Consider the following 14,538-nt stretch of genomic DNA (forward strand, 5'->3'; position numbering starts at 1 on the left):
AAAGAGATGAGTTGCAATGAAACTACCCATGATTCCATGAAGGAAAAATCAAATAAACCCATGACCACCTCTAATGTGTATGTGGGAATGGAAAAAAGGATAAAATGAAGAAAAAGGAAAGTCTGACAGAAAGTTTCTTTGCTAACAAAGAGGTTTTGTTGGAGAGACTCAAAACTTAACTGGAAAATCTTGTGCTGAATAAGCTGCTTCTAAGTGGAATTTCAATTTGCTTTTACCTCTCATTTGTGCATCTACAGAAAAGCACAGGAGAAGCAGCAGTTTGAATCTGTGGGGTCCCCTCTCCCTCCCACATGGCAGAGCAGGGGGTGATGGTCATCACAGCAGCAGGTCCAGCTCTGAGCTGGGGCTGTAAACAGAACACTCAGACTCTGGGCACAAGAACTCACCATCCTACTCACTACAAATCTGTCTCTGAGATCTCTGCTGTGGAGGTGTTTTGCCTCTACAGTTGTGCTGGAAAACAATGAGGGGGTCAGTGTTCTGCAAGGCACCAAGGGGGAAGCACAGATGGAGGTTCTGCCCTAGGCCATGGTGGTGAAGCTCCCTGCCCCTGCCCCTGCCCTCCCACAGCTGCTCCAGAGCAGCCCAGGATGCTGTTCCCTACATGCCTCCATTCCAAACCAGGCCTTTGCATTTCTCTGTCCTTCTACACCAAGAAGAGTTTCTCCATGTTGCTTCAAAGAACCAGGCAGGCCTGGTCAGAGTCCAGAGCTACAGGGCAGAGTATGGCCAGTAACTCATGGCAAGAGCAGAGCAACTGAGCCCCAAAGAAGCAGGAAAGATGAGCTACCAAGAGAGCCCTGGGTTCTTTCCCTGGGGGACACACAGCTGAGGGCTCTAAAGAAGCTCTTGGAACAGGGTGCCTAAAACAGTGCTGTAAGGAGAATGGTGTCAGTGCACCTGGACACACACCCTCAGGATTCCTAAAATTCCTACAACAAGGGTAATCTACACATGCAGTCATCAACTGTGACATGTTTAATGAAGGGTATTGCAGCAAAGCGAGTAAGAAGTGTTACAATATCTCAGATTTCAACTACACCATAAGCAGGTTTATACTCATAGACTGTCTCACATCTACATTCCTCACTTCAGTAACTGCACCTAAATACAAAGTCCCTCCTTCTGATAGCTACCAACACTAATTAAATCACCATTTTCACACAGAGATGCCCAAGAACTTCTAAAACATTCAGCTACCCATTTGTTTCTGAGTAGGTGCTCAGTGTCCCTGCCCAAGGTGCTGCTCTCAACACTCTGGCTCCCAATTTCAGCTTGGCCTAGTGGAAAGAAAACCCACAGGAATGTTCTAGAACAAGTACAGAGTTGCTGTAAGACACAGAGGATCCAGGCAGTGGTTTGGAACTGTTCAAGTTCTAATAACTGTGACTATGAGAATACACAGGATAGGGAATTCCATTTGCCAAGGCTCAGGAGAGGAACCTGTAAGGAGGTTCTTCCAGGATATTTGGATCTCAGGTCAGCTTCAGGCACCTGGATCAGTTGCCCACAGGTTAATAAAGGACTCAAAGGACTGGTATTGCAAGATGTAGTTGATACCACAGCTGAACAGTGGTTTGAACGTGGCAGAGAACAGAACACAGAGGATGAGCCCCTGGCAGCAGCCTGCTCTGCTCCCACTTTGGATCTTGTCAAGAGATATCCCTGATCTGATATTCAAAGCAGGAAAGGTACAGAGAAAACTGTGTTATGATCCTGGAACCAGCCTGGCTCCAGATAATTCAGAGAAAAACATAAAGCCAAAGTGCTGAAAATATTATGGAACTGCTGTACCTCTCACAGAAACTGTTTTTACTGATTCTCCTCTGGCTCTAGAAACAACCAACTTCTGACTACATCGTTTGGTTGGGTTTTTGGACATAACTATTGATAAAACAAAGTTGTAAGATGGGCATTCATGTTATTCAAAATTCCATCTGATGTGAAATGCACTAAAGCATCTCTGATGTGATTCACATCACACATACCCTGCCTAGGGGTGGCCCCAAAATGTTTAAATAAGCCCAAAAAAAGAGAAACACTGAGGGAGGCATGTTGTGAACATCCTTTGACACATTCCAAATCTCTCTGTTCCACTCTCAGCTCCTGGATTTTTTAAAATATTCTATTTTAAATGCAATCCTTCATGACAGCTCCTAAATCACTTGGAAGTAAGAAAAGGAAAGCAAAAGAAAGGAAGTAGACAGGAAATTATTGTGGCTTTCAGAGATCTGTAATTACTACTCTGCTCTTGGAAAGTCAAGGCAAACTACATCTCCACCTGAGTGAACACCAATGAAAACAAGTAACTTCAGGATCCAGTTCACTTTCACTTCCTTATTAGTGACTCTCAAAGCTGCTGCAGAGAACACATCCAATAGAAACTGCTGAGATTCTGTAGAAGGTACAGTATTATTCCAACACCTAAGAACACTGGTACTTTTGAATTTTGAGACCAAAGCAACTGATGCACCAACATTTTTTAAGCTTCTCTCTGCCAGAACCTTGGTGGACTGAAGAGCCATAAAAGTAACACATGGAGATAAAAAAAAAAAAGAAAAGAAAGAGAACTTTGGAATACAGGAAAGCCCAGCATGAAACCTGCTCATACAGTACTGCTAAAGGTTTTCTTTCAAAGTGCTCAAATGTGATGGCAGTTATAATTAAAATGAATTTTTCTAGTTCATGAGTAAATCTTTCCTTTAGCCTTAAAAACTTAAACAGTTTTAAGTTTGTGAGTGGTGAAAGAATCCCCTTCTGCTTAATACAGTGATTAACAACCCAGCAGCCATTCTCAGGGTGCAAGGGCTAGAACTGAGGGATTAGGATTCATTTTTCCCTACAGGCCAAACAAGTCAGCCCTAGTGCCTATCACTGCTTCTGACTACCAAATGTTATGGACAGCAAGTGGAATCTCATGAGAACTGTTGATCAAAATAAAATGAAATTAAATAAAAAATCCCAGGCAGCATTTAACCTCAGAGAGCCCTAAGGGAGGAGCTCCTCAAGAAATACTTAATTTTTACCACTAAACTGCACAAGTGACAACAGAACTACAAAACAGGGAAAAACCAAGTGTCGTCTCACCTCTTGCACAAACGAAACAAAAGCCTACATTTACAGCTGATGAGGAGGAGTGAGTCCTTTTGGAATGGTTACTACAGATGAGGATGTGGGATGACACAAACAAGCTCCCGGCGGCGATGCAGCCGTCTCCAGAGTGATAGGCCACGGGGCACCGCAGGCACCTCGCCATGCGACCTGCGCGACAGAACACAGCGAGAGGCACCGTCACCGGGGGCACACCCACACACCAGGGGGGCACACCCACCCGGGGCACACACACACACCCACACACACACCTGGGGCGCGCACACACACACACACACCCACCCCCGGGGCACACACACACACCAGGGGGGCACACACACACACACCAGGGGGGCACACACACACACACCAGGGGGGCACACACACACACACACCAGGGGGGCACACACACACACACCAGGGGGGCACACACACACACACACCAGGGGGGCACGCACACACACACACCCCGGGGGCACGCACACACACACACCCCGGGGGCACGCACACACACACACCCCGGGGGCACGCACACACACACACCCCGGGGGCACGCACACACACACACCCCGGGGGCACGCACACACACACACCCCGGGGGCACGCACACACACACACCCCGGGGGCACGCACACACACACACCCCGGGGGCACGCACACACACACACCCCGGGGGCACGCACACACACACACCCCGGGGGCACGCACACACACACACCCCGGGGGCACGCACACACACACACCCCGGGGGCACGCACACACACACACCCCGGGGGCACGCACACACACACACCCTGGGGGCACGCACACACACACACCCCGGGGCCACACACACCAGGGGGGCACACACACACACCCACCCCCGGGGCACACACACACACCCAGGACACACACACCCACACACCCCCGGGGCACACACACACCCCCGGGGCACACACACACCCCCGGGGCACACACACACCCCCGGGGCACACACACACCCCCGGGGCACACACACACCCCCGGGGCACACACACCGCTCTGCCAAAGCCCTCCACACACCCACTGCGGCCAAGGATCAGCTCAGCACAGGGCACAATTGCCCCACAGGCTGCGTCTATCCCAATGGCAGTACTGGGTTAAAAAGAAACAGTTACATGTTTTATAAAAAGTCTCACAAGTGTTAACCCTTAACTTTTGCTTTGAAACTGTTAAGAAAAACCTTCATCATTCCAGAGTCTATTTGTTTTCCTTAAATATTTTGGCTCATTTCTAAACAGATTTTTTCCTTGCAAAATGATTGTTCTGAAGGCCACTACAAACTGCCTTTAAAAACCAACATTCCTTGGCCTCCTGCTATGACCCCTTGGCTTCCATTAAATGCTTCCATTAAACCCAGCACCACCAGCTTCCCAGGAGTGTGGATCCAGGTACACTCCACAGCAGTCTCAGGCTGCCAGCTGCTTCCCACCCAGAGAGATTTCAGTTCATGACTTCGTTGAGAAGGAAACACTCATTCCTTGCTGCATTAGAGGGTGGAATTGGATCAATTGTTACCGTGGTGACACAGCTGAGCCTCCTCCCTGCTTGGAGCAGCTGCCCTCACCTTTGCTGGCTTTATGCATGTCCTTGTCCATGGAGCAGGCAGTGCAGCAGTGCTGGGGGCACCGGAACCCCCGGGACTCAAACAGGGCCGTGGCAAACTTGCGGACACAGGACTCGTGGTAGAACTTCCCACAGGTGCTGACAGAGCAGCGCTTCACGTCCTTGCCAGGCAGCTTGCAGGAAAAGCACGTGTGTTCTCCTTGGAAAAGATAGAATAAGGGAGTACAGCTATAATGGCCAATTCTTTGAGGTACCGTATTATTAAAGATCAATAGTTACACTGGTGTGAGTAACACAAGGCTCCTTCCCTCCCAACAGGCACGTTGGTTACTGTGATCCACATCAACTATGGCACTGCTGCTCACACAGAAGTCTCTTATTCCAAGTAAAACCCTAGGCAGTTCTACTTTTTTCTTACAAGTTACTTGGTAAGTGGAAAATGAGAACCTGGCCTCAGAGATTAAAAAAAGTAATGGAATAACCCAAACTTACTCCCACTTGAAACACACCATCTTGCTCTGACCAGAATGCAGCTCCTCAGCAAAGACAGAAATCCCTCCCAGTTTTCCAGGCACTGGAACACACTCACCGTTCTTACACTCGGTGCAGATGAACTTCTCCTCGGGCACAGCCTTCAGGCCGAGACACTCCAGGTGGAACACGCTGCAACACTCGCCCTCACAGGCCAGCAGCGACTCGCCGTAGCTCTCGCAGATCTGGAACAGGCAGAGAGCTCAGCAGGGAACCTGACACCCTGAAATGCCAATGACTGCCAGGTGTCAACAACAGGAAGGGGCTGGAATCGCTTCAGAGCTATGATAAGGCAGGAGAACTGCACCTGGTAAGTCTCTGGGCTGAGGACAATCCCAGCACTTCCCAGATCTTGCCCTGGGAACAACGTGAGCCCGGACAGAGACAGGAGAGGCACTACAGGATCCACCTGCACTACTTCATTTTTCAGGAAACAAGCTGCTCTTGCTCTTCAGGTCCTTTACTATTGACCAGGAAACTGGCCTGCATCTCCTCTTGAAAAATTCTCACACTGCCCTATCCTTCGTGACCATATGAAATCTTCAAATGGAACAGAAAACGGCATCTACTTTTTCTACGGATACTGGCAGGTCTGGATCAGACACCACTTTCCAGCTTCTGAGCTTTCTGGCATGCAGGAGGGCTAAAGAATCACTTTATGATCATTTCATATGAATCAATTCCAGAGAATAAATCCCAAAATCCTGCACATTTTATCTGAGAGACATGGTTAAAACAATGCAGCGCAATATGAAAATTAACAGAAGTGGGGGATACATATTTAGTATCCATCACTTCCCAGCAATGCCAGTTACCTGACAAACAGTGTCTTTTTTACTTGTTCCAGTTCCTCTCCTGGACAAGCTGGAGTCCACTGACTGCACATCCGAGGCATCGGCGTCGGCAGTGGCCGAGGGGCTGTCTGAGCGCTTCCCAAAACTGCCCTACAAAGAGGGAAAATCCACGGCACTCAAACCAGACACTTCCCAAGGACAACCACACTGGGAAAAATATTTCTGTCACTGCTGATCGAAAGAGCATTTGGTATGCCAAGAGATACAAAGGTTCTGGAAAGGAGCTGAACTTCCCTGGAATGGTATCAGTGCTGCCTTCTTGATACACTGCACCCATACAAGCAAACACCATAAAGAGCTCTCTTACTTTTCCATACCCACCCTAGGATTTGCACCAGATACAGCAGCATCTCCCAATTCCCAAAGAATCTCAAACCTTCCCCAGAGGAAACCATGACCCAAGTCAATGCTTTGCTATGCAAAGCAGCAGCAAAACTTGCAAATAAAGTTTGTAATTTTGTATCAATCCAATGGAAGGGATTAGAAGGAAACAGACCAAACTTTATGTTTTCAGACAGTATAAGACACCAAATTTGTAGAAAAGTGTTCAGATATTTAGCAATAATTAACTGAAAAGCCTGTTATAGCCTGACAGCTTAATCAGGACCCCGTGAGAACAAACACATCTTTACCTGTAAATCATTGAGTCCCCTGGAATCGGAGTCAGACGTGTCCCTGTAGGCTGAGCTGGTCAGTTCCATGTCAGTGGAGGCACGACTCCTCTTCTTTAGGGGCTTACAGGAGTCTGAAATCTCACTGGCACCTTAACACAACATGCCAAAATTAGTTTTATATATGTTCTCAACCTTTTTGATTAAAATTAATCAAGCAATAAGAAAGGTGAGCGCCTGGATTACATTATTTGCCTTAATTTTCAGTTTGCAACTTGGTTATTAGTTTAATTCTCCCTGAAAAGTTCATTAAATGAAAACCACCTTAGGCAGAGCTTCTGAACATGCTGACACAGTGGAGGAAGCTGCTAAACTGTCTCTAAAGGAGCATAAACCCTCAGGAGGTTTCATCTTCATCATCCATCTTTAACTTCAGCTAAGCAAAGACTTTTAAGAAATGTCCAGAAGGATTTGGGATCTTACAGCACATGAACAGACACCATCCTTCCCCCAGCAAAGCACAAGTACCAGTAACAGAACCCCAAACACACCTCCTCACTAGAGAAGTTGAGCTCAGCACCCCAATGCTCAGCCCCACAGGGCGACTTACACAGAACAAACCCTCTGCCCAATACTCCTGAGCCACGAAATTCAAGTTTATTTCTGCCTGTAACTCACCTTTCTGCAATCCTGTCTTCACTGCTGCCAGTGGGACCGTTTCGACCTGTTTGAATAGGAAAATCCACAGTTAAAACCAGAGGAACGTTCCTCCCTAGGACCAAAAAGCAAACAGGTCAGTTTAAGGGGTTAGAGTTCAGGTGGGAGCTGCCATCCCCTCCTCAGCCCGAGCCTCCACGTCCCGCTGGAGTCACTCCTGCCTACGCTGGTGCAGCCACAGGTCACTAAGCCAGGTCCTTTCACTCTCCCCCTTGGGGCACGAAGGTGACAGGAACGTTGTATCCGTGTCCAGCAGGCAGGAGCGGGGCCTTTGGGCAGCCAACCCTGGTGCTCTGTTAACCCCACACCTGTGTGAGCACACACTCCCCTGGACAGGTGACACTGGGCTAGTGAGGGGGGCCGTTCAGGGGCTCCCAGCAGCGCTCCCCGGGGCTCCTGGAGCCCTTCCTTCCTCCCTGTCTAGAGCGCTGCACGGGCCCGGCCGGGTGCAGGGCTCTACACAGCTGGAACTCGAGGGCACAGACACCTCAGCACACAAATGGACAAGGTCACAATCTCCAAGTTTACAAGTTCCAGTCCTCGACTCTACGGGGAAGTTTAGGAGCTGTTCTGCCAACATACATGAAAGACGTGGGAATTTGCTGACTGGATAATAATTATAGAAGAAAACTGTTGCCTAAAATTCTGTTTTTAAAGTTAAGAATTACAAGTTATTCCTTTGCAATGTGGTTATATATGCATGGAGAAACACATTTAGTAAATATTTAAGGATTATTCTATAATTTTTTTAAAAAATATTTTATTTTGTTGTACAATAGGTAAAAACATACAATAGAAGGATTTGTATAGGATACATTTTGTAATACAAATATAAAATCTAAACAATCACTTTTATTCCTCCACTAGTCACTGTAACAGTAGCATCAACATTTTGTTTTTCCCATTAATTGTACTCGTTCCAGTTATAATTTTATACCAAGTTGTTGCAGACTAATTGGGGAATCAGTTGCAAGAAAACTTGAGTTTGGGTAACAAATATTGTTGCATAATTGTAAGAAGTTAGTAAAATTATTTTGTTTTAAATGTAACTCAATACATTCAAGGTTTTGCACATTACAGTGTCCCTGGGTTTCACTTTAGTCAGATACTTCTCCTGAGAAAAGCACTTTAATTAATGTCCACAGGCTGAGTTAGCCAGGTAAGAGAAGCACATGAAGCTACCTGGGATCCATGAAGTTCATCTTGTTGGTTCTTATACCTTCGTTAAATTAAGAAACATTTATAAACATAAAAAACTCCTTTAAAAGGGGGAGGCTGCAACTCTTTGTGCCAAGGAGCTCCAAGGACCACGTCAGGTGTCTCACACCCAACGTCTAAATTGCTTTAAAGTTTCAGCAAGAAACTGTTTCGAGCTGGAGCACACCAGTGCAGGAATGCTGTGGCATCAAAGCCAAAAAAGGGGGGAAAAAACCCCAACTGGGCTCACTTTCAGTCTCTGAAGTGAAGGAAGTGCAAAACAAAGCGCAAGGGGCAAAGAATAAATTAAAGAGATAAAAACATTTTTTCCCTTCCCATATAAATCTTCATCCTGACTGTCCCTCTTTAAAAATTCTCACTGGGAGAAGCTAAACTATGAAACATTTATATAAACTATCAGCTTTCAGACAGAGAGGCCCTTGAAGAGGGAATATCAACCATGTAAGGAAAAGAACCAACAACTTTGACAAACTTGTTAAAAGTGTATTCAGGTTTTAGTACTTCTGTCCATCCACTGCACTCTCCTACTCGTTTCCACGCAGAATGTTTTATCTTTTTTTTTTTAAGCAACAACATTTGTCTGTCTGATATCCAGATTGAAGGAATGCCCTGTACATGTTAGAGCTATTTCAGGAAAAAAAAGGTATATACCAGATCTGTTTTGCTGATGTCTGCCAACATGAAAGTCTGACTATTCATCTATAAATGAAATCATTCTTAAAGTCCATTTTCAGAAGTGGTCAGATTAATCACTCTAACTTCATTTGAAAAACAAAACCTCAACACAGACCAGCAGCTAAATCAAGAGCCAAAGGAAGGAACCTGGTGAAAATTCCAAGAGAAATCACTGAAACAAACCCATTTTGCTCAGAACAGAAATCTCAAAGGAAACATGGCAGGTTCGTTAGGAGTCATCCATCATTGCGTTCCCACTTCCATAGCCTGACTGATACTGAGAAGATGCCAGTAGCAGAGTCACAGCAATGGCATTGACTGGGGGATTTCATGGAGGACAGTCCAAACCGAAACCCGATGGGGAAAAATGGAGAAAAATAAAAAGGCACCAATATAAGCCACAACATTTATGAATACAATATATTTTAACTCTCTACATGGAGGAAGCCAACCTGCTCCTTTTTGATCTTCTTCTTTGGCACAACTTCGGTGGATTTCTCAGACTCGGAGCGGGTTCGAATCGATCTTCTCTGTTGCTTCTTTTCTACAGAACCTGAAGAAGGAAAAAGGTTTCCATTACATGATTCCTGGAATTTCTGAGGTATAGCAAGCGTGCAACGCCAAATCAACAGGTAAAGGAATGAAACAAAGACTTTGTCCTCTTTTGAATGCTTTATTTTTCAGTTCAGTTCCAAGCTATTGGCCAGCTGGTGCTGTGGCTGCAGACACACATTCTGATTCCAGAGACAGATCAGCTTCAGAAAACAGACACCAGGAACAGAGCAGAACAAAAAGCTGGAATCCAGCTTAGGGCAAACAGATTTCCACAACACACCTCTCTGGCACAGTCTTCACTTGGTTAACTTTGAACCAAGCAGTCCATCCTTGGTATTTTGGGAAGGCAGCCACAACCAACTCCTTGAATGAAACCAAACTAGAAATTTCAGGTGCAAAGCACAGCTTCAGGTTTTTCCCCCAAATGCCAGTTCTGTGTCCCCCCTGCAGGGCAATGGCCTCTGTCACACAAGAACTATAGCCAGACCCCCACTGTAAGACCAGCCACATCAACCTCAACTCTCACCTGAAGGTTTCAAGGCAAAGAAACACTCAGTACAAACAGAAGCAGTGACCACAACGTGTTATTCTCATTAATAAATGTGAAAAATGAGTTTTGTGAAATATTACCATAGAGAACAAGCTCAGATTAATGAAGGTTACTGTGACATTTCAACAGATGAAGCAGGAGCTGCTGGGTTTTTGGCAACTGAGGCTGGCAAAATCAGAAGATCTTTTTGTGCTCCAGCGCCTCCCAAAATGACACATCAGGAACCACACACATGACACTCAACACCACAGGCAGCTGTTGGAACAAGCACACACACCTGGAGCTGACAGAAAACTGGCACCTGAGGATTTACATTGAGCTGTTGGGAAGCATTATTCTTGGTTTTCAGTTTGGGGGGTTTCTCCTAAAGAAGACATAACTGGGAAATACTGTGTACTCTCCCAAGCAAAACTGGAAACTCCTGGGAGCAGGAATCAGCTGTGGCAGAGCTGTTAGGAGCTGTAAACCTGCCTGGTTTTGTCAGGAGATTAAGTACCTAGAGATCCTGACAGGCTTGAACCAGACTAAGAGAAAGCCTTGAATAAGGACTCCAGAGAAAAGAAGGAAAATGGCTCTTGATGCATGGGATGAACATTTTTTTCATAGCTGCACAGCTCGGGAGTATGGCAGGAACTGAACTATCCAGATGGAAAAGTTACCATGTTATAAGAATTGTATCTCTTGAGGGGATAAATAGTTTTTCTTCAAGGGAAAAAACTTTTACATCATAGTAACTAATTAATAATAACAATTATTTATTCATAATTCAGAAGTTAATTATTCAGGCCAACATCCTTCCTGTTTGCCCACAGGTAACTCCTGGTTCCAACGAGCCCCATCCTTTGAGGGACTCACAACTGCAGTGGGTCCCCACACCAGAGCTGGGGAACAACTTTTGGCACTTTGGTGTGTGGCCAAAATCCCCTGAAGAAGCTTCAGGTAAATCTGAGCAGGTGCAACCAAACAGTTCATTTACCCAAGAATGGATTTTCTCCCTGTGCTGCCCCCCTGTCTGAATTAAGATCAAGCCCTGGATCAGAGAACTCCTGAACCAGCACGTTTAATGTTGGCTGATGTCAACACTGATGGATGCAATTGGCACTTTCTTCTCTTCCCTCTCTCCAAGGATCCAGCCATCAGTTCCACAATGTTCCTATCCCATCTTCAGGAATATTTTGATCCAGTTTCAGGACAGATGTTGGACCAGCCCTCTGCTATAGGTAAATCTGGTTTGGTGTCTGTGCAGACCAGAGGCACTGGAGATTCTCAGGGCTGCTCTCCTTGGTGGCAGATTTTGAGTAACAGAACTACCTTTCTGGTATTATGGAATTCTGTGTGTCTCACTGCAGGTTATCCACACAGACTCCCAGAGTCAGTCTGGGAACTACTTTACCATAAAGGGATTCTGAAGTTTCAGCGATCTCACATTTGAAAAAAAAGACTTGGCAATTATGTTCCATGAGAGGGGACCAATAACTGGGCTTTGAAAATGGCTTTGAGAGTGACTGTTTGGAGTGTGCACTGCAGGAAAGCTCAGGCACTTACAGGGTGTTAGCAAGTGGAGTGTTACGTATCCAAAAATCCTAAGAAAATGGAAAAGAGAAGCTCAGAATTCTCACCCCCTTCATCTGAGAAGCCAGTGGGAAGGTGAAGCCTTTAGATCCCAGGTGAGAGAAGCAGAACAGTGATGGCCTCTCCTGCTGCAAGGCAATTCAAGTAGCCACAGCAACTACAGCTGGAAAGAACCACCACTGTCAACAACAGCAGGGGAAAGCTCAGTCGCACCAGGAAATATGGAGTACTCAGCTTGTACTGTGCAGCCCCAAACAGTCCACAAACCAGTGCCTATCAAACAGCCCTGCCTAAAAACTACACACAGACAGGACCTGAAGAGTGTTTGCAGAGGACTCATGGACACAAACCACTGAGGTTTCTGACTCCAGATCTCATTTATTTCATGTTTGGAAAGGGAGAAAAAACCAAACAGACGGATAGTTAAGGCAGAAGTGACACCTGGCAACATTATGAGATTGAAAGAGCTCATTCCAGGCTTTCCCTTTTCAGGCCCAAGTTCCATTATTTGCTTCAGTGGTTCTTCTCCCTCGGAGTTGATACTTCAAAACTCAGTGCTTTATGATGGGGCTCCTGAGATGCCTTCAGAAGGCAAGCACTACCTCATTGGCTGATGGAGTTAGTTGAAGCAGTCTTAAAAAAAATCCCTGTCCTTGAACAGGTCATGCAGGAACTCAACAACACAGCCTAAGGGAGCCCCATCCTGAATCAGCCATTCCCTACTGAACTGTGCCACTTCCCAAGTCTCTTCCTTTGATCCCAGCTCCTGTACTTTACATTTGGTGCCAAAAGCCAAGGCAATAATACCCTGCTAACACAAATCCATTGTGTTGTCTTCTTAACCAACTTGCCATCTGCTCTGCACAGGACATCCATCCTCCAGTGTGTTGACTCAGACTGTAAGTTGCAGACACAAAGTTCAGAGGCCAAACCACCAATCCCACCCCACGGCCGTGCTGTGTGTGCTGGGCTCACCGTGTGTGACATTAGCCATGCCTGTTACAACTACTGTGTAAACAGAAAGACATTAATAACAATTTTTAAGTAGTGAGAAAATGCTGGGTTTGATATTTGAATTTCAAAGCTGAGGGCTCAGGTTCAGACCAGGACTCTGCAGTTTCCCTACCTGCTGACCCAGAAGTTGTCTCAGGAGAGGATGCACTTTGCACTGCTGCTTTTTCACTTCTTGGAGCTGATGAAGAATTAAGTTTCTCTTGTCCTTTGATGCTTATTTCTGTTTTGTTACCAACTCCCTTGAAAAGAAAAAAGGAAAAGTTTGTCTTCCCCTGTTTATACAGGTGTGTTATAGATCTGCCCCTCAATCTCAGGACAGAAACAATCAACTCTCTCCAACTCAACACATACACAGGATAAATCTACTACAGAGTCACCTCCCTGCAGAACTTTCCACCCCTCTCAATCTCCCCTTACACCCAAGGAAAAAAAAATCCAGTGACTTTTCTAAACATTACCTTCTCTATAGGGCTTAGGATGAAATAAACACTCTCCAGGTAGAGAGGCAGAAGAAGGAGGCAGAGAAATAGTCCTAAGCCTTTTCCTTACACTGACTGTGGGAAGCTGCTGTGCACCTAAGGAAGCTCAGAGGCAGAACTCAATTTAAAAGTCTGTTACACAGAATGTAGTTATTACTTTTTAGTACATTATTAACAGTTTTGTCATCTTATCTGTTTCCCACAAAACCACGGATTTTAAGACTTACAGAGAATTTCTGGATTATTTCAACTAGGAAGCTGGAGTGAAACAGCTTGAATAATCTGAATGTGTTATGAGCAAAACTGTGACCATCTGTAGGGAGCTGCTCTGCCACCAGCAAAAGTTACTGCCAGAGCTGCACTCAAAGTGGGATTCAGTGCACTGAAAGGTTCAGCTGTCACATCTGTTGGATTTAATCTCTCCAATGAAAGGAACATGGATGGTGAAGACTTGGTGGACACAGTTCCAGCTTCCCAGTAAGGGAGGCTTGGGACAATTCAGGAACACAAGAGGGTCACTGCACCAACCACGTACCTTGGTGGAATAAACAAACTGATCGATGAGTTTTCCATCCCCAGCAGCATTCTGAAGGGCAAAAACCTGTTCAATTTTAACAACTGGAGACATATTACACTTTTGCAGATCCAAGTTGTGCATGGTTATGGAGGCTGGGAGGGATTTCCTGGCTGCAGCTGTTTTCCAAGCGATTTTCACGGGAGGTGCCTCCTCCTCCTCCACACTGGACTGCCTCCTCTGGCTTTGTCTCCGTGCCTCAGTGTTGGAGGGCGACGATGCCGCCGCCACGTTGGTGTGTTCCGGCTGCGTGTTCAGCGCCGGCTTCGGCCGCCGGTTCTTCTTGGCCTCCGCTTTGGAGGAAGCAGCAGTTTTTTTGGCCTTGGCCAAAGCCTCCTCTGGCTCTTGGTCTATGTAAATGAAGGTGTACTGTTCTATCCTCTCCTCCCGGGTCATTTTCAGTGCCTTCTCAGCATGGGCAATGCCAATGTCCCACTGAGCTCGCTCCCTCTGCGGCCTGGGCTTGCGGATCTTAAGGGACAAAGACAAGCAG

At 46.1% G+C, this 14,538-nt stretch overlaps 1 protein-coding gene across 4 annotated transcripts in view; it reads right to left on the minus strand.

The window, feature by feature from the left end:
* NSD3 (nuclear receptor binding SET domain protein 3) overlaps positions 1 to 14,538 on the minus strand; it is a 39,711-nt gene that overhangs the window by 12,781 nt on the left and 12,392 nt on the right. For all 4 annotated transcript variants that reach the window (XM_071579217.1, XM_071579216.1, XM_071579218.1 and 1 more), the window contains exons 6-14: positions 14,007 to 14,516; positions 13,105 to 13,231; positions 9,754 to 9,854; positions 7,370 to 7,415; positions 6,713 to 6,843; positions 6,042 to 6,170; positions 5,285 to 5,411; positions 4,697 to 4,894; positions 3,109 to 3,282 (exon numbers count right to left, since the gene is read on the minus strand). In XM_071579217.1, coding sequence (XP_071435318.1) covers positions 3,109 to 3,282; positions 4,697 to 4,894; positions 5,285 to 5,411; positions 6,042 to 6,170; positions 6,713 to 6,843; positions 7,370 to 7,415; positions 9,754 to 9,854; positions 13,105 to 13,231; positions 14,007 to 14,516 — 1,543 coding nt within the window. The remainder of the gene's footprint in view (positions 1 to 3,108; positions 3,283 to 4,696; positions 4,895 to 5,284; positions 5,412 to 6,041; positions 6,171 to 6,712; positions 6,844 to 7,369; positions 7,416 to 9,753; positions 9,855 to 13,104; positions 13,232 to 14,006; positions 14,517 to 14,538) is intronic.

This window comes from Pithys albifrons, chromosome 29 (genome assembly GCF_047495875.1).
Source record: "Pithys albifrons albifrons isolate INPA30051 chromosome 29, PitAlb_v1, whole genome shotgun sequence".
NCBI classification, from domain to species: domain Eukaryota; kingdom Metazoa; phylum Chordata; class Aves; order Passeriformes; family Thamnophilidae; genus Pithys; species Pithys albifrons.